At 40.8% G+C, this 26,596-nt stretch overlaps 1 protein-coding gene across 2 annotated transcripts in view; it reads right to left on the bottom strand.

The window, feature by feature from the left end:
* Window positions 1-26,596, bottom strand: part of sptbn1 (spectrin, beta, non-erythrocytic 1) — an 83,971-nt gene that overhangs the window by 35,264 nt on the left and 22,111 nt on the right. The window contains exons 2-3 of one of the 2 annotated variants that reach the window (XM_053635686.1): window positions 20,088-20,298; window positions 902-1,053 (exon numbers count right to left, since the gene is read on the bottom strand). In XM_053635686.1, coding sequence (XP_053491661.1) covers window positions 902-1,053; window positions 20,088-20,232 — 297 coding nt within the window. In that variant the 5' untranslated portion in view covers window positions 20,233-20,298. Of the gene's footprint in view, window positions 1-901; window positions 1,054-12,519; window positions 13,450-20,087; window positions 20,299-26,596 lie in introns of those variants that run through there. The other variant, XM_053635687.1, reaches the window with a different exon arrangement.

Below are 26,596 nucleotides of genomic sequence, written 5' to 3'. Positions count from 1 at the left end.
GACATCACTGCCCATGGTCAATATACACATTCAAAATTTACAGTCACTCACTACCACCGTTAAGGATCAACAGTTTTGATGACATCAATCTGCACTTCAGTTTCTCAGCAGATTTTCTGTCCAATCAAATGCTCTCTAGAATCTGAAGTGCCCCGCCCTCGACATTATAAAAATCACCTTGCCGAATCCAATGCATCGTTATTGCTCAGGCTTGGGTCCATGGTACTAATGTCAAAAACGGCTTATCCTGGGCTTTGAGGTAAGCCAAACGTTATTGGCTATTTATAAAGAGGGAGGAGCTACTCGCTATGTCCCACTCTGACTTCCTGTTGCAGAGGAAACTACGTCAACACATCAAATAATGCTGTGCGTTTCAAGACACTTCACAGGGACTTTAGGACCCAGCTATAAACCCTGGATCTGGATACAAGGTAGACCTGAGGATACTGATTTCACGTAGCGCTCACTACAAAACTTCTTCTTTGACGACTATTCCAGCTCATTGTTCATAACCATTCTGAATAGCTATTCTATCTGTGCCAAAAGGCAGGATATTATGCTGTGTGTAATTAGATGACGCGTGTAGTTAATCATCTGGGGTGAAAGTGAAGGCACCAGACTTTTTCCTCACCGAACTGCTAACGGATGCCTTTCCTTTCATGACGCCACTTATTTAGAAGCCCAGAGCTTAACTCTCTATGAGCAGGTTGTCAGTGTGTGTCAAAAGCCGAACAAATCAGATCAAACTAGATCAAAACCACATCAGTACTTTCTAACCGCTTTGTCCTGCTCTTGCCCTGGAGCTCAGTTTTAAATCCATCAGTGATTTTGGTATTAGTGTATTCAGGTCATGTTCCAGCGAGATGACATCATCAGGTGTTGGAGTTTAAGGGAAACTTACCAGCTTCTCTCCAGAGAGCACCTCCAGGAGCTTGATAAGCATGCGTCCATCCCGTAGGTCCATGTACAGGTCTGTGATGCGGCAGGAGACCCGTGCCAGGTGTGAGTTGACCCATTTTGTGAAGGTCTTCTTCTGCACCGCCTCACGCTCATCTACAGGAATGGGGGGAAAAGTAGAATGTTAGAAAGAGAGGTCTGGTGTTTGTCATCTTGTAAATGCGTCCAAACATTTGAACTGGATTTGGACTAACTGGCCAAGGTTTTCTTCCAATCACTGCTTAGCAACCGTTGCTATCCAACATTTCCTTAAGGTTTTAAGCACCTTATGTAAGTATTTGCCACAGTCACGAATTCCCCCTTGTGCCATGTGCTTTTGTTTCGGTTTCTGTTTTGGTCCAGATTCTTCCCTGATTGTATTCACCTGTTCTGTTTGGTTTCGCATTAGCTCCAGAATAGTTTGTTTATTTACACTCTGAAGGTTCTCTGTCTTGTCACAAACCATCACTGTTGCTTTTAGTATCGTTATATCCGAGTTTTCAGAGTTCTCCATGTTATGTCTATACGTACGTATAGTAAAAGTAAAAAAAAAAAATTCATTAGGTATTTAGTTAGTAATTCGAGCGATTTTTGACTCAACTACCTTAACCCACAGTAACGTAACACTGGATCATTTTCCTCAATAAATAAATGACGAAGTATAATATTTTTGTCTCATTTGTTTAACTGGGTTCCTTTTGTCTACTTTTAGGACTTGTATGACAATCTGATGATGTTTTAGGTCATATTTATGCAGAAATATAGAACAACGTTGCATGACTAAGGGAATTTTTATTTCTGTTTGTAACACGTTAGCATACACGTCCGAGTACGCTAGCTAAAAGCTGAAAGCACCATCACTGGACCTCAGTATTTCTTTTTGATACATAATTTATGCGTCATCCTTCTAAACTGTACTGTTGGATCCTGGAAACTGATCTATTATGTCTTCTAGCCTGCAGTTTTCAGATGCCAGATAGCAATAACTAAACAGCTACATATCTAAGCAAATAAATGAGCACTAATTAAAACCAATATCTTTGAGTTTTTAGTTGCTGTCAACTTGTTGTATGAACTCCTCTGTAACTTGATGCTATTCTTATGTTTCTGAAGGAGAGTACCAAGCATTTCTGTTAATGACTCTGGATACGGGTGTCTACCAAATGCTATAAATATTAATGTATGAGTAGGTGTGGATTGTGATGGGTTTATTTCTATTTTAGAAAAAAAAAAAAACATGTTTGCTGCAGAATTTTACAACAAATCCACTTGTGTATATTAGTGCACCGGACAGCCTACCAACCAGAGAGCCCAGAATCCTGCAAACTTGGTTTCTATTGGCTCAAAAGACAGAGGTCTGTGAATTCAAAGGTTAAAGTTCACCTAGATAAAGTCAGTGTGAAGCAAAAGTAACCACTACGTGCCTGTTTCACATCCTAGGTCTTTTCTTTTTCAACGAATTAGCTTTTACACCAGGCAAATTTTATTTGTGTTTGCTTGACCTGTTTCATCTCCTGTATCATCAATGAGTCAAAAATTGTAAATGGCTTAACTGTAAGTGTTGGCACCCCTGTATTTAGGTGTGGGTTTGGTCTGTTTTTCTGTTGTTGTCCCCAGTCTAAAAGTAGGTCTAACCAGCCAGATGCAAAACCAAATCAGTGTCTTTTCTCATGCCTCTGCTCTCCAATAAACAGCGCTTTCACCACCTTATATACAGCATTTGTCACATAAAACCAGAGGACAGCTGTCCCGCCACACCTCTGGCCTTGGACATGCACATTCAAAGAAGAGTTTATTTATAATCCACCCAATTTTCCTGTTATTGCATTCCTTGTCCCTGCACACACGTAAGCGTCTTGTTTGATTGTTCTCCCCCCTTCAGAGTCTTTCCTGACGAGACCCCCTGCACTCGAAAGAAGACAGGATGACTACAGCTCTCCTTGACCGAGAACGAGAAACCGAACAGAGACAGGGTGACAGGGGTCATCGTAACCGACAGCCCGGCCCCAAACAATAGAAAAGTGGCAAACACAGGAAGAGCACATCTGCCAGAGAGAGTGGACAGAGAGCACGGAGCCAAATGGAGAGATGACAGCTGAGAATAAAATAAGCCTCTCAAAAAAAAAAAGAAAGAAAGAAAACAAATTACAGAAATAATAATAATAATAATAATAAAATAGTTTTAATTCTTTTTGTTTTTACAAATATAACAAATATTCTTCTCATTCAAATACACAGAATGGCTTTTAAACATTTGAAACATTCTTCTTCTCCTTTGTCTTATTATTATTATTATTACTACTACTTTACTATTATATAAATAAAAATGATAACTGTGAAGTAATATACACAGTTAATATACCCCGCATTCAACTACACAGAGTACAAAATATATATAAAATAGAGTAATAATAAAGCTCTTTTATTATAATTAAGGAATTGGCCTTTTATTAAGGATTTATTTGATATTGTATATAAAATGTGAAATATGCATTTTTAAACATTACAAAAAAAAACATTAATAAAATTATTATGCAACAATTATTTTTACATGAGTAATAACTATTTTACATGAATAATGAATAGTCATGATAAAAATAGAAATATGTCATAATGCTTATGGATTACAGTTATAGATGACTGGCTTTCACACACACAAGCAGTGAAGCACATATAGAATGTGGAGTGATCGATATATGAGGGCCAGAGGTATGCTATAGGGAAACTGTAAACTGAGACCCACATACACACACACACACACATACACACACACAGTTCTGTTTTCTGTACACACACACACACACACACACACACACACACACAGTTCTGTTATCTGTACACACACACACACACAATTCTGTTTTCTGTACACACACACACACACACACACATACACACATACACACACACAAGGTGCAAAGTGCTGACCATGCGTCTCACTTTTCCATGTCTATATGTTCCATATGTTCTAACGCCCTCCAGGAGGACCTGAATTACAAACCAGACACACACCATGAAATAATGAACTGCCACTAATATTAACATAGTAATAATAATAATAATAATCCTGACAAAGTACTGATGTGCTACACTACAATAAAGCAAAGTAGAGCTCATAAATCTAGGTACCAACATATTATACTGTATTATTGTTGAAAACCACAACCTTAAAGATGGTGCTGGTGTCCTGTTCTGCATCACACTCAGAATACGGCATCAGACATACACCAGGTCTCTTATCCTGCTGCTGCCAAGCTAAACAGCATTGACATCTACAGCAGGTACATGACAAGGGGTGGGCGATGTGGCAGAAATGGAAATATCACTGCGCTTTTTCAGACTACACAATGTGTGTCATGAGATTGAGGTTTTCCTGATATTTGATAACAAGATGTGGAGTAGACCAAACAGCAAAACAGTTAAAAGCCTGTTCGAGTATTTAAAAAATAACACCTCACTGAGCTGAAAGCCAACGCTCGCTGTAATAAATCTTTAGTTGCTTAATGTTGTTTATACCACAGCACTCGAATTCTCGAATCTGATTGGTCACAAGTTGATTCATTTTCTATGACGAGCTCTGGCTGTAGTAGTTCTGGCTGTAAGGCAAATCATAGGTTTATGTTAATTCTAATACAATATAATAATTCTATAGTAACAACTATAAAAGGGACTTGTATATTTGTTATTTAACAAAGACAAATGTATAATCGTTGATATGCTGACGTTATCCTCAGGTTTTATGGAAGGAGTCTCCAGTGTCGGAATTGTAACAGTCAGAGGTATAATCTCTAGACTTTGCGTTTTCCAGTTTCTCTGAAACATGACAAGCTAAATCTTTTTGTCTTATTAACTTCGGGAGATAAAAGAGGTTTTGGTAAAAGAATGACTGGTTATAGCTATTATAATAAGTGATAACAGGAACTAACTTGTTCTATGGACGTTTCACAACATTTACTGTAATTATAAACGTGTGTACATATATATATATATATATATATATATATATATATATATATATATATTAGAGCTGCAACAATTAATCGATAAAATCAATAATGATTGATTATGAAAATTTTTGTCAACGAATCTCATTATCATTTAGTCGCTCTGCGTGTGGCACAGGGTACATTTACTCACTACGTTACTTCTGTTCCGGAAACATGCTTTGGAGATTAAATATTAAAGTTGTGCCCCAAATGACGTACTATACACTTACACTATGCATTGTGTACACTACCGTCTAGTGTATGAATTTTACAAAGGTAATATCATCTAAAAAAGAAAACTAGCGGGTTTTTTTTACTAACCGGAAGTATAAGCCGCTTCCTAGTCGACGGCGCATGACGTCATACGCACGTAATGTGACGCAGCTAGCTTTAGCAGCCACCCAGAGTCACTGACAATTACTTTCTTCAGTTTACTGATTATATACTTAGTTACATATTTAGTTTATATATAAGTATTTATGCATAATTTTTTATGGATGCACAAAAAGCACTGAATTAAACTACAGTCCTAAATGAATAATATATATTCTGGTGTGTGTGTGTTGGTGTGTATTGGGTTCTTTTCACTCTTATATAATTGGACAAACAGTTGTGTAAAGTTTTAGCCTGAAGTTTATATTTGTAACACTCTATTTGTGGATTTTATTTTAAATAAATGAAAAAATGGTACTAAAAGTTTGCCCCTATCCGATTATTCGATTGTATATATGTATGTGTGTATATATATATATATATATATATATATATATATATATATATATATATATATATAACAATGACATTTCAGGGTGTACTGTTATTGGTAAATAATCAACTCTGAGATGGTAACAGTAAGTCCTCTTCACCCCACCACCCCACTGTTGATTCTTTTTCGATATAATTTATCACCATAATGACAACATGTCATAATCGCCCACCCTTCCCTTACCTTAGATCTCACACAGTTACCTAGTTTCAGTGTGAACGCTCTACACTGTGGCTTTACTGTAAACCGATAACACCCGTGCTGATGCTTGCAGAGCCCCCTTGGGATTGTGGGTAAGGGAACAATGGCGGCAGTGTTCCTCCCCTCAGCCCCCGTCCCCAACCCCAGGGAAGGCCACAGGAATGCGCCAGCATCTGGTCCTACCCTTAGGTAAACACATCCCTCTCTCTCTCCAACGCTCCACCATTAAAATCCGCCCCGCTGAGACGTTAGGACCCTTTCACAATAAACATGACTTTGTTCTTTTAAACTCCTCCCACGTGGTAAATATTACTTTATGTCTAAAGAGAGCACCAGTGGTTGAAATGCTCTGGAATTAGATATGGTTTCTGAAGAAAAATATAAAAACGATGGAACATGGAGTTATGAAATTACTGAAGTTTGGGAGAAAAAAAACGACGCCTTCTTCCTGGTTAACGTCCTATAAATTCCCATCTCTTTTTCTACTTGTGACAAAAGTTTACACACCCACCACCTTCCCACCGCTTCCCTACTCTTCAGCAACTCCTATTTGAGACATTTTTTTGTGTGAGATTGAGGTTCTCATAGTTCTCTTCACTTTTTTTTACGGTCAATCTCGCAATCACTCTTTGTGTTATTAAGTCGAAACATGTCCTATTATCTGGATTCACCAACCTATTTTTAGCAGTGTCAAGTGAATGACATATTTAACCGGCAGTCAATTTGGAAGCAAAAAAAATCAGTAGCAAGCCATCTGGATTCTTGATAAAGTTGAGAGCTAGACGATATACAATGATGGGTGTCTATGGTAGTACGGTGCTCATTTTCCATTGTATTCCATTTGTGTTTTTGTTTAAATACGCTAAAAATCGAATCGGGAAAACGTGTAAGTGAATTGAGAAATGTTTTTGGTTAAATGTTTAATGAAGGAAGAAATGTTAGAATTCTTTTTTCATTGGAACCATCTAGATCTAATCTAATTGGAAATGGCCAACAACTTCATCACTCTAATTAGGCACCGTTTTACAGTTAATACTAATGCTGTCTAGGAGTTTATAATCTATAGGCACAACAGATTTAAATAAAGCACTCATTTAGACTTTGAGAGCAAGCAGTTAATAAGATTTAGTTTCCTCTATTTAATTCTGTATCATTTTGTTTGGTCTGTGGGTCTGAAATAAAACATAAGGAACTCCAGGGGTTCAAAATGTTTTGAGTAGCAGCGTATGTACCTGATAAAAGAGCTCATTGAAAAAAAAAAAAAACTTTATCATAAAAATCCAATATTAAAAATCCTTGTGTAATTAATTACATGAAACCCAAAATTTTCACCATGATGACCTTTCATGATTTTGGGTCACCTTGTGCTCAGTGTACTGACGCTGAGAACAAAAGGTTAGTCTCTAGGCAGATTGGACAGCGGTGTCTCAGCATGGCTATAATGATTACAAAGCGCATTGATTTATTGACTATAGCCAAACAAACCACACCCATACACGGAAAAATCCCTGGATGGACTCAATGTAAAAAAAAAAAAAAAAAAGGAAGACCATGCAAATTGAAATGCAAGGCAGACTAAAGGAGGAGTGTGTGTGTTTGTGCTTGTGTGTGCTTGTGTGTGCAGTCCAGAAATGACTTCCTTTCCCTCTCTTTCTCTGGGATGTATCCGCATCCTGAGGCTCGGCAGAACGAAATTCCTTAGACGTCATGTGTGTTAAATACGTGATGAGGGCCAATGAGGTCACAGCATCGTGTTCAGGAGCGGTCTCCTTTTCAACTTTTGTGTGTAGGTCCAAAATGAATTGAAATAAAGCGAAACAAAAAGAGGACTTGTCTATACGTTTGGAACAAAAGATCCGACTCGAGCCAGACAGAATAATACATGCATATCATCTAAAACGATCCCTTTTCTCTAAAATACTAGACCAAATATGTACACGCTCGTGTTTTCCACGAGTCACTAGATTATGTTAACATTGTACTGTACTGTATATTTGCCTTCCATATTAAACATGACAAACCGGCAGCTCTTGCAGCGAGAAACATTGGCACTCACTTCTCAAAGAATATAAATGAGGGAAGGAAGACGTCTCAGTGGGAAAACGGCAGTCTTGTGAGGAACACGGCGCTGCTGGTCAGGTTCCTGGATTACGATGTGTCACTGCACGTTCAGCTGCGATTAATTAGGCCAAAATTTGTTTGAAAAGGTATTCCACTAGGCTGGGCTGACATGCAGGAACAAGTAAGAGAGTTAAATGGTATTATACCATGGTGCTGTTGAATGCTGGATTCTGATTGGTCAAAAGGTGTTGATTAATTTTCTGTAATAGCAGCTCTGACAGTAGTTCTGGCTGCAAGTCTTTGAGTAATGCTCTTGTTCTATTCTATTCTATTATCGTTTGTCCTAATCGTATAGCAGGAGTCGTATAGCGGGCGGCATGCGTTTTTCTGTAAGGAGATGTTTATTTAACATGTATGGAAGGAGTCTCCAGTGTCAGCGCTTTGTAAAACTCGGAGGTAAAGTTTTCCTTACATGAAAGACTTTAGAACAGAGACGTTTACGTTTACGTTTCGCACTTTCTTGGTAACCAGTGACGTTTTTTGCCTTAGTAACTTCAAAGAGGAATGTTTATAGCTGCTATAACGGAAGTGACAAGGGCAAATTGTCTATAAGATTCAACATTACCATGAAGAAATGAAAACATGCTGTTCTAGGAAAATGATCAACTTCAGGGTGGTAATTGAAACGATTTGCGTTGGGCTGCATTACCGCTGTTATTGAGTATGAACTGCATCATTGTTTTGGTTGACCCAATGATCCATCACCAAAAGCGAATTCCATGTTGAATGTATGCTGGTACTAAGGTTGCACGGTATTGTTATTTCAATACTGGTTTCTGCACCACTGTCATCATCAGGGAAAACCGCATGGGTGTTTTGACGTTTAATTGTAGCATACCGAAATAAAACTTCAGGTGAGACGTGTAGCAGCACAATCACGGTATAGCGATAGACACATGGAGCGGCTTGAATTTCACTCTTAGCTGCACTTTACTACACCAAGTGTGGACATGATATAGTGTTCTTGTGCACGGTCCGTTAAGTGGTGAGTTGTGCTCTTATGTGGTGGAGAAAATTTTTCCTGGTATGTCTGTGCAATGCCACTTAATAGAAATAGAAATAATATTTCACACTGTTAAGAAAGCAGAACACTTCGGTATAGTTTTCATGCTCTGCTGCTCTGGAGAGTTCAGCAAACACGATGTTCTGTTAATGCATGCTTCAGCGAAAGCAAAATGAAAGTTCTGCTCACTCTTGTCTCTCCACAATGGAGCAAATGGAGCGCTGATTCCGCCTGGCGTCTCCATTCGTTTTTCGTTTGGGTTCGTTCTCACTTTCTTTCACACACAAAGCAGATTTTCACCTCGCCATTTTCCCACTCATGCTGCTTCACAGCCAAGGCTCAAACAGCTCCATTCTGTTTCTTTGAGTCACTTCCACCGGTGACACTAACAGCTCCATTCAACTGTTTCTCCATTGCTGGAGCAAAGGGTCAGACTGCACAGACAGGCCATGACACCCACTGAGTAAATCATGCTGGGAAAAAGGCTGGGAACTCGGCACACACATAACATGCCTTAGGCTGACAGAGAATCTTCTAGAGTTCTGTGTCTGTGCTCGGAGACCATGGCCCCGCCAACAGCCGAACAGACGGCCACGGACTGAGCCAGGCTGCAAGAAGTGGCGGACTGGCAGGGCTACATGTGGAGGGCTTCAACATGGATCCTGGAAGATCCCCCACAGCACGCTCACAGAAGAACAGCTGAGGCATCTCCAGGAGGCTCTAAAAGTCCTAGTCCGCTAACAAGGACTGTTGATTCACATTATCATGAAAACTAAAATATATGCACTGGAAAGGGTACTTTGGTTCGTCCCTTGAGGTTCTATGGGGTTCGTACCATTTCTTTGTGAAATATAATTTATTTTTAAATCTACCAGAATTTATTTTTTCATCTGAAAGATAAAGATGTTTAAAGATAAGTATAGAACCGTCTTTCAAGGGTCTTTCTTCAGTAAAAGAATATAATTTTTTTCCCTAAAAAGGTTGTGTAAATTTCCATAGTGGATCTCAGTGACTTTAAATGCCATATACTGCAGACATTTCAGACATGTAGATGATGTAGAACCCTACACCAGAGAGTTTTCAGAAAAGGTTCCAAGCAGAAATCGTTTAGAAAGAAATCTATTAACCATATAAAGAAACCTTGATGAATCCTTTGTTCTATGTACTGTATATAAACACCCAGTCACTGACCTGTCACACTTTTTTTTTACCCCCAAATCAGGATTTTGGCCAATTCCCTCCCACTAGCTAGCTCGCATTCTATGTCACAGGAAACTGAGCACTTGTAGGAAAATGCTAACTGCCCTCTTCTGCATACACAAGCTCACAGATGCACACAGCTATCACTCTGATTGACAGGGGAGACAGTAATTCCACGGTTTGCAGTTCTCTCTCTTGGACTTCCGGCCATGAAATTGTCATCTCTCAATGATAGGAACACTTTTCTGTTGCGCCACTTGAATAGAGTTCTGCAAAAATGAGTCCTAAAACCCGGAAATGAGTTAGCATTTTAGCACTAAAATAATTGATGGAAACATCCTACTGGATTTTTGTCGAGGGAACCAAGGTGATGCTAACTTCTGGGTTGGCCTACAAAAATGCATCATTTTTGTAGCACTCTATTGTCTCAGTTTTAAATATTCTTCAACAGTGGCAGTATAAGCAACAATTTGCATTTCTTTTCCATATTAGAAGCGTTTTTGGTAGTTTATCTTTTTTAAACAGTTCCAGTAAAGAGTTAATTGGACACACCCATCATCCAAGTGGACCCATCCAAGAAATATTCATAATTCAATTTTGTTATGAAGTTGTTATGGTTGCACACATATCCAGAATAATCCGGATTTTCCCTTGTGCGACCTGTAAGCTGTAGGCCAGCCGTGTGCATTATACACTGTCTGGGATGCTCTGGTTTGTTTCTACATGTTGGCAATAGAAGTAGATATGGCCCATTTGTCTTGGCTGATATATACTGTCCTGAGAGTCTGGGGAAAGTGTTAGCGAAGCTTAGGATCACTTTTTAACTGTGTAGTAATATTCAGCGCACCAAGTCAAGGGTAAATTTTAATATGTTTATGCATGATTAAACAAATCAGTATATCTTTCCTGAGAATATACATTTGTATGACTGAGTATAAAGTGCCAACACACTAGAGTGCTCTCAAAGAGGTACAGTATGTCAGAGATGAAAGGTCAAGTCGTCGTCTTTCAGTCTTTAAGTTTCCTGTCGTTAAGTGCTTTATGATTTGGGACAGGGCGAGTGCATGGTTTACTGATTACCAAGAGAGAGTCGTCTGTCCAGCTCTTTCCTGGTGTGATCTATAGCTCTGAAAGTAGACCGGACACAGTTCTTGAGCTTGCACAATTTGGATTCCTCCTCTAAACTTAGCTTAGTACTAATAAATACATTTCCAACTAAAGGAACAGATTTATTAAAAAAAAATTAATAATAATAAAAAAATTGTATCTCAGATGGACTTTGTACACTCAGACTCAGTTAATGTGTCTATTCAATAGAAAATGCTGATTTTAAAAAAACAAAACAAAACAAAACAAAACAATAATGGTAGTGCTCCAGTTTCGGTGAAGTTATACATAGAGGTAAAACCAAATAGAGGTAAGACAAACCAATTAAAGGACAAAGTCGTGAAAAGCAAAAAGACAAAAAAAAAAAAGTGTGTGTATGAGTGTGTCAGACTGACTGGAGCACTCCCACTGTTCAGTCCAGCTTGGCTGCATCATAATCATCGTACCATTATCATAAGGGATCTACTTGATACAATTATTTCAATTTCCTTTCACTCTGACTGACCTTTCTGACACATTAAATTCAGCTTTTAAGCTTTTATGACTACCAAACATAGTCACTGCTGCTGCCATTTCATCACTCAGTGACAACAAAAGGACAGTAGCACTAAAAAAAAGTAGCTCTTTTGTTTCTTTCCTGTGTCTTGTTGAATAGAATGTTGTTCAAGAGTAAAGCCATATATATCGCATATGGTTATGTACACCACTGGTACCATGAACCACAAATACTATAGGCAGGCTGAACAAAAACAACCGCTCCCACCATCCTCGGCTTGCCATTGTTGTGCATGACGGACCCATTCAGACTACCCTTGTATTTGCTGTTGCTTTAGGGAGGAGGGGGAGTCCAACGTAGTCTTGGAACGTTTGTAATGAAACTCGTACATACACGGAAGACAATTTTTTTTTTCTGTCTTGGCTTTCTTACTAATCCTGTCTGAAACTCATCCTCTCCTAGACTGATCCAAGGAAAGCATCAGACAAATCTACCTCACCCCTCAACCCCTCCTTCCTTCTAGGATTATGAGCCAGCAGAGATAGAAAAACAGCAAGACATGTTCCAAGGTTGCTCCTTTCGATCCCATGTATTAAATTAGAAAACAGTTCCTCAGCAAGACCATGTTCACTTAAGTCATTTGAGCACGAACACATGGCAACGGCTGTAAACAACCGAGCCCGACCTGCAAGAGCAGTCTTACCTTGCAGCTGTTTGAAACGTCCCTCTAGCTGGTTGTAGTTGAAGGGCATCTGAGACGAATAGCCAGATCCATGGTAGAGATCCTCAGCCCCCCCAGACCCCCAGTCTGTCTCCATGTTCCCTTACTCAAACGGGATCCAGAACTCCCAAACTCCTGGCAAACCACGGAAAAGCAAGAGTGCCAAAAATGGAGGGAAGCAAGAAAACAAAGCAAAGATTCACCAGGATTTCTTCCCTCCTTCAAACTCAGGTCTGTTCCCTTTCCCAGAAGTGAACAAAAAAGAAATCCAGACGACTTGGGAACTGGTCCGTTGGAGCTTTATTCCAGTCTAATACTTGAGAAATAGTCAACACAGCAGGATCTGTTCCAGAGAGGAGAAGGAGGAGGAGGAGAAGGAGGAGGAGGGAAGCATGCGTCTCCTCTGATTGTTCTCAATCTGTCTTCCCTCCCTGACCATTCAAATGTGGCCTCTCCCCCCACGGTTAAGCACGCACACACCCACCATCCGTCCCTTACTCGGCTCTTCCTCAGTCAAGCCTCTCTCCGAGGAAAAGTGGGCTACAAAGTGAGGACCACAAAATCATTTCGGCGTTAGAGAGGACGTGAACAGAAGCAGGCCAATGAAAGGGCTTCCCTCCAGCACAGCGCACCTTTGTTGGGCCAGACTAGGCGGAGGTGGTGGGTGGGAGGAGGACTCGGGGTTGTAATTTCACCAGAGGCCCTGCCGTTGCCTGAGTGTTTAGCAGTGATCTCACTGCCCTCATTACCATAAAGGCGGGCAGTAGGTGGAGCGAACAAGGAGAAGGAGAAGGAGGAGGAGGACTGTACCAAGCCTCCAGTGAAGAGAAGGGGTAGAAATGGAACAGGATAACATTCGGTTTCCCTGCATTGTTGTTTCGGAAGCTTGATGGATGGATGTGTTGCCACAAGAAATGCTAAAAGCCCTTTTTGGAATGGCAGGGCAACCAATGTCCCATCTAAAAGCTCATTTGAAAACATCCTGCTCGAGCAGTCAACCGTCACCCGCCCCCCCCTCCCCTTTCCTGTCGCACTTCCGTTTGCACAAATGCAAAGGGAAAGGCTCCACCTCTGCATACATGTGTGTGGACTTCCAAGTGAGTCTGTCGAGTAAGTAAATATGTAGCACACTTCCTCTGAGAGCACTAGCTCTTGTGTCTTAGGCCTGCAGTCTTGGGGCTACTCCTGGGCTTGGCTGCTCTCACTAGAATAAATCACAGAAGGAAAATTTCCTTATGATTGATGAGCTGATGATGAATGTCTCCCTAAGCATCCTGTCTGCTCTCTGTCCCCTAATGGGACAGAACTTGGACCTCGACACAGAGCACAGTCGGGTCTTGTTATGCACTAGTGGATGAAGAGAGCGATCGTGGAAAAAAAAGGGCTGAGATTTATTCTGGGGCATAACTTCGTTGGACTTATTTTAACATTTAACAGGAATACCACATGAAACCTTGTTCGGACTCATATCAATCTCCTCATTAGAGTTATACCGTTGAGCGGGTCTCATCCTTTAATATGGATAAGAATTCCTCGGGATATAGCGGACAAGTAGCAGGAATAACATGTGGTACAAAAATGACCCCCCGTGAGCATATTTCATTTTTCCCATAACACAATACTCACCATAGTTTATGGACCATGGGATTTCAGCCGCAAGATCTGGCCTGACTCAATGGCTTTGAGGAATATTATAGAGAAATACTTGTGGTTGTGTCAGCGGGCAGTCACAAGTTACCCACGTGTTCTCCACACCCCTGCAGGCATCACTGATCCTTTTTGACCTCCCTGTTCCCTTCTGTTTTCTGTTGCATCTGACTATTAGCTGTGGAATGATTTCTCATACGGCTTTGAGAAGTAACAGCCAGAGATGTGTTTTTATGTTCTTCTCCTTTCACTTTGAGTAGAGAAGGGAGGGGACGTTTCCTGGAACATGAGATAGACACTCAGTGCAGCTGTTTGCTTCATTTAAAAAGGCAAAATTGCTATTGAAGGGAAGTTCTCATTAAAAATAGCAATAACTGTCTATACTAATTTTTGCAGTGAAGCTTGAAGAAACAATTGAAGAAAGTTGAACAGAGTTGTATCATACAATGGGGTTTAAAGAACAAGCTGCATTTAAATAAAATAAAATAAAAAATAAAAATATGGCATGATGTATGTAATATTGCTCCTTTCAACGTCACATTGGAAGTGGGAATTTAGAACTGGGAGTTACGTCATTTTTGACCTCCACGTTTTCGAGTTACACAATGGGGAATAGAAACTGGCTCCTTGAATGCTTGTCTTTTGTTTGCTCTGTCCAAGCACCAAAAATCCACAATCTAGCCAGCTAACATTATAAAAAAAAATCAGTGATAACTTACATATTTTTTTCAAACATTTTACAAATCAAAACCGTGTGTACTCATTGCTGTAGTGACATGTTCTGTGAGTCTATGCTTATTTAATATTGATGGAAGGAATCTCCAGTATCAGGCCCTGTTTACACTAATGCGTTTTCGCTTTAAAACGCATAACTGTTGCTACAGTTACGCCTGTCGTCTACACTACTCCGCCGTTTTCCACCCTCGAAAACGGAGACTTTTGGAAACACCGAAGACCCTGTTTTAGTTTGAAATCTCCGGGCATGCATTTCAGTGTAAACGGATCAAAACGAAGACTTTTGAAAACGAAGGCGTGGCTTCACCCACATTCGCCCCGATTGGGTCTTCTGGATCAGTGAGTCGTCAAGCCCCTACCATATGACCATTACGCTACCTTGATCGTATACACAACACGGAGACTGAACCGCAAGCTTTGCTGGCTTTGTGGTCATTCTTAGCAGCCATTGTACAGTTAAATTCTGTATTTTATAATATTGCAGCTGCCTACGTGTGCAAGAGGCGAGCTAGGATTAAAGAAATCGGCGTAAGCCCTACATGGAACACCAGTTTGTTGTGCTTGCCGGTGACTAGCAACCAACTTCCTGTTTACACTTGTATGTGCATGCCCAGTGTGCATGAATGGTCATGTGACATGCGTATTTGCTCGTGTAGTGTGGACGGAGATCGTTTCTGAAACACAGTGGAAACGCCAGTGCGGACGAGGATCGTTTTTATTTTAAAACAAAAACGCACTGGTGTAAACAGGGCCTCAGTGCTTTGTTACCCTCAGTGGTAAAGTTTTCTGACAGAGGTTTGAGGAGTTTGTAGCTTCAGGGTTGAACTTTCCAACTAGGAATTCTACGTTGAGAAGGTGTTTTCTTTGGTTTTTTTCCTAGCCTGAGGTCAGAAATTCAGAATGACGAGCTTTAGCTGAACGCAGCTTACCAGCACTTTAACAACACAATGCCCAATATATAAAACTAATATTGCATTACAAACCAATAGAAACAAGAACAATACCACCTGTATGCGTCTCGAATTCTCCAGCACAAGATAAATGTGTGTTTTCAAGATTGTTTGGTTCTGAACTCAGACAACAGGCCCTTCAGGACACATATCTCATGCTTAACCTTTCACATGATGTTGCAATGTGATCTTGAAGAGAATGGGCCCATGAAACCGCACAGTTCCAACGAGAGCAACTCATGCCAATGAGTACATCACTAACAGTGACATTTTATTGCCTGTGAGCTCATTATATTTGCTGATTTCAGCAGAGCGAATGAATCCGAGGTGTCTGGACAGGAAAGGTGAAGGGTAAGAGAGTTCACGGATGCAGAAACATGATGCAATACGAGAGGCATGCTGTAAGCATGGAGTGGTTTTTACTAGCATCTGGGCGACAAATGCAGGGAAGGAAGCCATGAGGAAGGAAAGAAAAATTCATGGGCGTTTCCTCTGTAAGCAGCCATTAGGAAGACAAGCTCTAAAGGCTTGAATTGGCATAAAGCACGTACTAGATTTAGCAGCTTTGCCTCTTTAGACACATTTTTTCGAAATGGTTGGTTTAAAAATGACCCTTGGTGAAAAACATTTATCATTTCAACATGTAGCACTGCTATGGTTTGAGCGATTGACCTCATGTAAATATCATACGGTATTTCCTTATCTGAGGCATTTCTAAAAGTTATGCTCAGAGGAGCAAAACTAATAAATCTAACCCATGCTCATGTTTGAAGACTTTCCCTTGGAGGAACCTTTTTAATGCTGCTTCACTTTTTTCCTATACATTTTCCCTATACTATACTGTCTGTTTCTGCTCAATCTGGCAACCGTTAATTGAGGCATGCTGAAAAAAGTGGTGGAGGGGGCTGTATGTCATTGTATGGGCTTCTCTCATGGCAGGCCACATGGTCTACATTAGTGGGGTATGCTGAGTGCTAGTGGGGGGGATTCCTGCCTTAAAGACCCTCTGGGACTAGAAAGTGTGCTAACGTTACATCCTGTCAGTTGCCCAGAGTCAGTTCAGAAATGCAAGAGAAAAGAACTGCAGTGTTGTGTTTTCGAGGAAATATAATAAATTTCAAGCGGTGCGTATAATATATTAATGATAACTAAGGATTAGACTAGAGTTGTGCATCAAAATACAACAGAAACAAAAAGCCACAAGTGTGGGAAGGTTTTACTTTCATGCAGAGGGAGCAGTCAGGTATGAATCAGGCGAGGGAATGATTGGAGAAACTTTCTGCAGAACTTTGCAGAATTGGCCAAACTTTCTGTAGGAGTGGGCGTGATTGGGCAGAATTTCTTCGGGGGGGCGAGGGGAGTAGTGTAAAGAATTCCTTTGTGAGTGGGGGAATTAGTCAGAATTCCTTTCAGAGTGTGTAGGATTAATCAGAATTCCTTTGAGAGTGTGTAGGATTAATCAGAATTCCTTTGGGAATGGGGGATTGGTCACACTTCCTTCAGGAGTGGGTGCGACTGGTCAAAATTTCTGCAGGAACTGTTGGGAGTGGTCAAAATTTCTGCAGGAACTGGAGGGATTGGTCAAAATTTCTGCAGGAACTGGAGGGATTGGTCAAAATTTCTGCAGGAACTGGAGGGATTGGTCAAAATTTCTGCAGGGACTAGAGGGAGTTGTCAAAATTTCTGCAAAATTGGGGGGATTGGTCAGAATTCCTCTGAAAGTGTGTAGGATTAATCAGAATTCCTTTGGGAATGGGGGATTGGTCACACTTCCTTCGGGAGTGGGTGCGACTGGACAAAATTTCTGCAGGACCTGGAGGGATTGGTCAAAATTTCTGCAAACGTGGGGGGATTGGTCAGAATTCCTTCTGGAGAGGGGGGACTGGTAAGAAATCTTTCAGTAGTGAAGGATTAGTCATAAGTGATTGGGAGTGGGAGGACTGGTCAGAATTCTTTTGGGATGAGTAGAATTGGTCATTATTCTTTTGGAAGCAGGAAGGATTGGTTATAGCTCCTTCAGGAACAGGTGCGATTAGTCATAATTCCTTCAGGAGCATGTGTGGGATTGGTCAGCATTCCTTTGTGAGCTAAAAAACATTCCTATGCATATGTCCAGGTTAGAATGCATGATGAAAAGTCATGGATCTTGCCTCCACATTGGCAAGCTCCTTTTAAGTCACTGGTTGCTGGACACAGTGAGGTCAATCACAGAAAGACCTTTTCCCTAGAATACCTCCTTGTCCGGATGCGCGTTTTGTCATTTTCACAACCTGAGCCCTTGATAGAGAAAATGAGCAAGTATTTTTTACGGCTCCTTCGTGTCAAAGTACTTGATGATTTATACAGCTTGCTGTGTTCGTGCCTTTGACCAAATTCAACAGCAGCAAGTCTTAAGCAATTTTTATTCTGTAGTACATTGCATGTCTCTGTTATAAACTTTGTTTAGTTCGTTTTCAAATCAGTTAGTACCAATACTGCGGTCCTTAATGTGGTATCTGTATGAAAAAATTGATATTGTGACAACACTACAATGTTTAGCTTATTCCAATCTTCTCTCTTCCCTTACAATTGGGTGGAGTAAGAATGAGAGAGAGAGAGAGAGAGAGAGAGAGAGAGAGAGAGAGAGAGAGAGAGAGAGAGACGCATACGCTCTGTGTGCTCAGGAATGCAGGAAAACAGAATCATGTGAAAAGCAGGATGCTCACTGGAATTCTAGGGGGCCTTTTTCCAACACTCCTAAAACTGGATTGCGGTCTCGGGCAAACGAAGGATACAGAAGAAAGGCCATATTATATTTTACGTTCTAACTTTTTTGAGTTTTTACAGGAATATCTGAAGTACTCTCTGAGCTGTGTGGGGGCAGTAAACAAGAGGTTTGGAGGTTTAAAGCCAGGCCTGTTTAAGCTCCACTGCCCTCTGGCAATAACAAGTCTCACTCTTCTGGTGCTTTTAAGAGTGCCCTCTCGCCCAATGCTCTCTCTCTCTCACTCTCTCTCCCTCTCTTGTCTCCTGTACCATCTTCCAGCCCTTCACTAGAGAGCCATCATAAACAACATCATGTCTCTGTAAACAGTGCACTTATGGGCACTTTAAAAACGACCGCTGCTGGGAGAAAGTAGCTGAAAACAGACACAGTAAATGCGCTACTGTCCGGATATCCCTGTTATTTCTTTATGCATAAACACAATCGGCTAGGAATGTGAAATAACATACTCAAATCCGATTGCAGGAGTTGGAAACGTTTCTAGCGTCCTCTGAGCACTACTGAGCCATGTAACTGAGACCAGCCTAATTACAGGATCCCTGTAGTGCAGCAACCAAAACCTAAAGATGGTCTTTCACTTGAATAATAATAATGCATCAGGATTCTTAAGTATTTATTTTTTCTGTACCCTGAGACATTTACATGATACACAAAAGCATGTATCGTATTACATCCTAATCTGGATATCTTTTGAAGAATACTATGTAGAGAGAGAAAGACCAAATGGAAAGGCATGAGAGTACCAGAAGAAGGTCAGTTAGTAATAAATAAATAAATAAACAAACAAACAAACTTTTTGTGTGCCTCTAATCTAGTAATGACATACCCACTGTGTACTTTAAAATACTGCTCATTGCTGTTCAAATATCTACAATGTAATTATCCATATGGAATACAATTGGGCATGGAACCCAACACAAGGGACATCTCACGATGGAAAAATTCCATGTTGGCCATTCTAAACAGGATATTTAGGCTGCTTTCACATTCGTCATCTTCGTCTCAACAACCAGCGCACATTTTAGTACAGAATATTGAGCAGAATGTGGTCGTTTATAAAAAGCACTGTTGAATGCTTTTTTTAAAAAAAAGTTACAGTGGAGCTTCCCAAGTTGAAAAAATGTCAACTTTTCTCAAAAAAGCACTGGGTGACATCAGGCACATTTTAACCTCCAGACCAATCAGGTTGCCAGTTGGTCGGGGAAATTGAAAAGACTTCATTCCAACATTGCAATTTAACTAAAAATAGCAAGTACTTTGGGGGCATTTACCAGTATGTGATGTGATGTCCCACTTTAACTGTAGCTGCAAGCTGTCAAGTCATACCGGCAGCTCAAAAGCTACAGCAAAGACATCGCCACTTACCCCGAAAAAGGACAAGCATGAAAGCACCCTTATTACACACACAAATCTGACACAAGGAATTCCTCAGGGTCCCAGTGTAACCCCCTCACCTGCTAAGGCCTTGATGCGTGAGCGCTCGAACAGGCGGGCCGAGCTGTTCTCGTTGTCCCACTCCTCATCCCAGCGGTTGTTGACAGTATCCTGGTACTGCTGCTGGATGTCCATGTGGTCATATTCGGCGGCTACTGTCGTCATCCTGACCTCTCACCTTTTGGCCTTTTCACTGATCACACTTCCTCATGGGCGGCTTCCTCTGAAGCCCTGCAAAAACGGAAGGAAGGAAAACGTTTTATATCGAGATACCAATAGCATCAGCATCACACAAATCCAAACACTTTAAGCAAGCAGGAATGAAATCCAACCACTTTGGACTTATAAAGTTCTAGTTTCCAACTATTACGTACACAACAACGTAAAAAGACACAATACTGGGTTTTAAGGTCCAGTTACGAACGTTAAATAAATGAGTTCCCAGGTTCACCCTAAAGGTAAAAAAAAATTAAAATACCTATAAGAGGCTACCACCCCAGTGATTAAGTGTTTAATGCCTAAATTCACAATCGATATTATATTTAAGTTCTCTGTTTGGGGAGCCCAGTGGTGCTCGAGTACTGTTGCCACCTCACTGCTTCAGGGTTCCTGTTTTAATCCTGAACGTGTGTTACTGTGTGTTCTCATAAGTTTCCTCCAGGTTCTCTGGTTTCCTCCCAACATGTCAGTAGGTGGATTGGCTACTCTACATCGCCTCTAGGTGTGAATAGATGTGTGCATGGTGTCCTGAGAAGGACCAACATCCCATCCAGGATTTATTCCAGCCTTGAGCCCAGTGTTCCCGGGATAAGCTCCAGATCCACCTCAACCCTGTCCAAGAATTCGCAAATACTGAAGATGAATGGATGGTACAACGTCCAGTGTGAATTTACACTCAAAGATAAAATAGTAGGGCTCAAGGAAGTAAAAATGCTACATTCACTTTCCCTGGTTAAAAAAAAAGTATGCTTAAGGGGGTTTCCGTTGACAAGTACTTGGCCTACATACATAGAGTGTTCCATATTATATATCCCAAGTTCATCTGTTTTCTTTTTCACAACTTTACTAACAAAAATATTACTGGTTGGGGAAAGGCTGGGCCCTCCTATGGATAAAGCTATGTATGAGGATCTGTGTCATGAAAATCAGAGTGAACTCTAGAATAAACCACACCTTCAAGGTCCTTCTGTATTATCTTTAGGAGACATACCGCCCTCCGCTGGTCAATCTCTAGAACTGCACTCAATCCTCTTGTATGGTGAATCCTCGGAGGAGTGCAGTAATTAGTGTGTCTCATCTATTTAAGTGACAACATGCTGAGTTTTTGGGCAAAAGCTGCTTGCTAACCATAACCCTTTCTTCCTGTCAATCCTTTCTCTGTTAACTGAAATCAGTACTCTCCCGTCTGCATGCATGAGTGCAGATTAGTTTGGCGAGCTCAGCGAATACCTCTTGTGTGTATTGTGTGTTTGCGTGAAGGCCTGTTGTCAGCACTATGCCGACCGAGAGAGTCGGAAACCTATGAACCCAGCATGTGTGTGAGGCCTTGCTGCAAAAGTGCCAGACACAGCGAACACACAAAACAAACAAAATAGGCGTCTTTTCATGGTGGGAATGCAGGCCTTCCCTCAATGCCTGGCTTGTGGCACTGTTGGCTTCAAACTCCATTTAAAACGTAATTGCTACCATAAGGCTAGAGTTGTGCAAAAAATAACGCGTTTCAGTCCTGTGGGATTCCCCCCCCCCTCCCCCCTCCCTTTTCTTTCAGTACGAACCTCCCACACACCATTAGGATCAGTGCTCGGCGGTCTGACTAGTTCTGCATGTGAAACGCTTGATTAGCATCTCACTGCAGGTTGTGCACAACACAGCAATTAGGCTGAAGGAGCCTGTCGTCGACACCCTCCTGTCTGCATTTCTCCATACCGACCCCTTCTGCGTATGACTAAGAGCGTTTGCTGCGTCTCTGAGTCTCCGAAGGCGGTGAAGTTGGCTAAATATAACCACGCTGCTGGGCCTGGTTTTTAACATGTATAGACTGCAGTGGTTGAAGTGGGCACAGGCACAAAAGCACACACTCTGGCAGCAGAACGGATAAACACACAGGTGGCATGTGAACCCAAACACGCCGTTTATACACTGAAGCAGCAGTCTGAAAAGACCACACGTACACCCACATTTGACAGCAGACATATGCACGCAGTCGGCTTTCGGAACCGGCTGATATTTAATCTTCGAGGCACGGTTTTCAGTATACTCCCAATTGCACAAAATAACTCGGTAACTCGACAAAAAGTCAACGCAAATGGAGAAAAGCACAGCAAACGCAATGACGTAACTACAAACGATAGTTAATGCGACGCTGCAAACAAACAGCTCCAAAATAAATCGAGGGGGGAAAATGTCTCAATTCCATGTTTTTGTTTGCAATATAGAAATGTTTTTGGGGTTTTTTTGTATCAGAGTGAGCAAATAACTAGCTAAGAAACTAACACTACGGAAAGTGCTATACTTCCTGGTCAGGTCAAATCTTGTTAACAAGCCTGGCAATAAAGTTTTGGCAGTTCACTTGTATGGGAAAACACAGCAAAAGCAAAAAAAAAAAAAGAAAAAAGGAATTAGCTTGCAGTAGTAGCTATTTTTGTTTTGCATCAATCAAGTTCATCCAGAAGGCACGGCTGTGTTCTTTTCCTGGCTAACAACATGATGTCCTCTGAACTAGTGATTTGTCTCAGCATACCAATGAGTCCCCAATCAACTCCCAAATGGCCCTTTGTCACTGTTTCCCACACCAGACAAACTTCTGATTTTATAACCATTGATTGTTTTGAATTGCCTGACTAAGACTGAAGTCAAACGATTCATAAAATGTTACTCTACCTTTAATGAACGAAAAAACATTTCATTGCGCTTCAGTTTGGACTCTGAGACTCAAACACCATTTCACCGTTCTCAATAACGAACGGCTCAGACGTTGAAAAGGTTTCCACGGAAGTAAAGTACACTGAAATACTGAAGAGTCAGCTCTCAACATTCATCTAAAAGAGTCGACTCGTTTGCAAACGACTCTGAATTTCTTTCAAAGGCTTTTTCGAGGTCCTTAGAATGCTTCAAAAATGTCTTCCTGTCAAAACATACAAGACCAATACAGGACCAGCAGGTGTGTATGTCGCTGAATGTCCTCTCAATGTCATAACTGCAACATCATTTTAAAACATATAGGACCGGAATGTTCTTCTAACATTTGCATATAACAAGCATTTGTGTGAAACTGAAAACTGGACATCTCCAAACATTACATGGAGATCGTTTGCAGATACTGGGTTATATATTAGGTTATATTTACCTTGCGTTTTCTTAATTCTGCTTGTCATCAAAATTAATTGCAAAACACAAACTACCTAGATAATGTTTACTAGCTGTTTACTGAACCACAGTGTTGAATCCCACCACACCAGGATCACATGATTTGAACTGTACTGTGATGAAGAAATTAGAACGGCGAAAAGTCTTAAGCTACACCCATTCTAGAGAATTCTGATGCAGAAATTTGACACGAAGGAGCCGGTAAACAATAGCTCGAAAGCTATAAGAGGCAGAGGTTTGGTGCTCAGGGTGGAGACTTGCAGGATATCAATAAGCTCATAAGCTGAGGAAATCTACCCTCCGTCCACAAGAACATCATCGTATCGATTTTGTTTTTCCTTCCAGATACTGTAAGTCATGCGGACGCTTGACAGCCAGCCAAGCCAAGCGCACTGCTCTGTCTCATGTATTGACTGATGTAGTCTTACTGCATCCTCAATCAGAAAACGCACCCTCGTGAATCCTGATACGTGAATACATAACCATGGTTTGCAAAACAGCAATTAAGATGCACTCTGATGAACATGGACAAGTGCATCTCTGTTAGCGATCAGCATACGATCAGTAAGCAACAACGTGAGTAATGTATCCCACATGAGGGAGACTGGATACGACTGGTAATGCGTTTGCATTAGCCGGTTTCCTGTTACAGGATATGAGACTTGGATTATTCTGTGTGTGCATGCGAGCTAGTTAGCGTTTTTCTCCTCTGTCTCAGGACGGTGTGCAGCCAAGGAAAAATGTCAAACGGCGCTAAAATTATCCTCACTTTATCACACGTTCTTCTACCTATTCTCGGATCATCATCATCATCACCATCATCATCATTATTGCGCCCCCCCACCCCCATCCTCTCTTTCTCTCGCTCCATCTCTTAAAGACCATTACCGGCTCCTCCTTCCTGTGCTCCTCCACCACTAATTCCATTAGCTCTAAAAGAAAAGACAAAAGGATTTTGTATTATGATAGGGATCGATTATTATTCCACCGCCGAATCAGTTCTGCAGGCCGAGCACTGTGATTAAACGCCATTGTACATCCGCAAGCCTTACGAAACAAGCTTTATTTTTGGTCTGACAGCACATTTTATTTTTTGGCGGTTTAATGGCGCAGCTTTAGGAGCTCTTTCGGTTTTAAGCCGAGTTCCTGTCTGGGAGAAACACTAATGTGGGTGTGAGACGCAGCCGTGCTTTTAGCGAATGGCCCCCTACTGATCAATTTAAGGAAGCACGACTCCTAACGCGTGATGGACCGATTCTGTTTCAATAACTCCAATAAGGTTGGCATATATATATATATCTTCACCAGCCTCTCTTTTTTTGTCTTTCTAAAAAACCAAACAAAGCAAAATTTAGATTATTATCTTCTGGAGAAACCAGAAAGTGAAGACTCTCTTATTGTGACACGAGACTCCTTAAATTAAACATTAATAAATCTATGATTTGACTTACAGCTGATGTTATAGAAAATTCATCAACACTTTCTGACCAATGAGATATTGTGGTGTAACATTAAAATGGATATTGTTGTTTAGTGGTTAGTAAGTGAACTCTGAAAGGTGGAATAATGACATTGATTTGTTTGTGTACACATTTAAAATAACATCGTAAAGCTCCTGTATATATTCAGAGCCAGGTCGAGAAAGCATTAACCATCATCTTGCTGATATGATGGATCGATTTATGGAGAGACAGAAAGAAAGGACCAGCAAAGATCTTGTAGATAAGCAGTTCGCGCATTAGCTCGAGATCATCACTGTTTACAGGCACTATAGCAGATCTCTGAATATTTCCTCTCTGTCAGACTCCTGCCTCTCCCTCTCATCCTGGAAAGAAAACCTAGCTAATGCTATTACTCCAACAAATGGCCACTGGTGGGGTTTTTTTTTCTCCTTCTCAAGAAGAAAAACAAACCTGGAGATCTGGAGCAGAGTGGCCATTATGAAACAGGAAACCCAAGCCTCTGATTTCATGTAAACTTGGCAGGATCACAACCCCCTGATTGGACCGGAGCAAAGTCAAATACCAGCTATAACTGATCATATATTAGATAGCATGCGATTTTAACCTCAGACTGATTAAATAAAAGAAGACTTAAAATTTGCCTTAAGAAATTTTTAGATGTTTCATTTTGTCTTGTTTCCTGAAAACATCCAGGTCATGAGTTTGATCGCCAAAAGGGGGCGCTCTTGTGTGGTTTTACTTCATCGAATAGCATTTGGAACAACTTAAACATTTTGTGCTCATAACTGAGAGTTGTATCTAGGATGTCATGTTTATATTGTTCTCAGGATTTACTGGGGTTTTTTTTTTTTTAATGATGAAACGTTTCCAAAGCACCAACACCCTTTACTGAGGACTCCACCAATCCATCCACAGCTGTCTCAGTATAATATAACATGTCTCTCACTGATCTCAGATGTTGGGTCCACCCTACTGGCTCAATCGCACACATGCACACACACACACACACACACACACACACACTTGGACCAAATGTCTATACACCAATAGCACAAGTCAAATATATATTCAGTTTAACATCTCATGATGACTTGTGGGAGTTTCACTTACCCAAAGCTACTAATAATGACTTACAACTAGTTATGTGGGGAAGCCAATAAAATACAGAGGTGTGAAAATGTAATGTTAAATAAATCTGTTAAAAAAGGTCCCGCTGACACTTTTTTTTTTTTTTAGAAAGAGATTGTAAATAGTTTTTGAACACGAGTGAAAAAAAATACTCATGAGCTAAACTTAACAAAAAATATACATTCATTCCTTCATTCATCTACAGTAACTGCTTTATCCTGGTCAGGTTTGCAGTGGAACCGGAGCTTATCCCGAGAACACTGGGTTCAAAGCGAGAGAATTCACCCCAATGGGATGGCAGTCCATCACAAGGCTCCATACACATGCACACACACACACACATTCATTCACACCTAGGGGTAATCAATCCACCTATCTGCATGTATTTAGGAGATGGGAGTAAGCCAAAAAACCTGGAGGAAACCCATACCAACATGAGGAGAACATGGGAAAGTCCACATAGGCAGTAATCCGAACTCAGGATACAGGATACTCAGCTGTGAGGTTCCACTATACCCGAAAGTATAGACAATGTGCCTATAAATGATTAATTTAAAGTATCCACCCACCAA

This window comes from Ictalurus furcatus, chromosome 10 (assembly GCF_023375685.1).
Source record: "Ictalurus furcatus strain D&B chromosome 10, Billie_1.0, whole genome shotgun sequence".
In the NCBI taxonomy this organism is placed as follows: Eukaryota; Metazoa; Chordata; class Actinopteri; order Siluriformes; family Ictaluridae; genus Ictalurus; species Ictalurus furcatus.
This window is presented reverse-complemented; position numbering and strand designations above follow the sequence as displayed.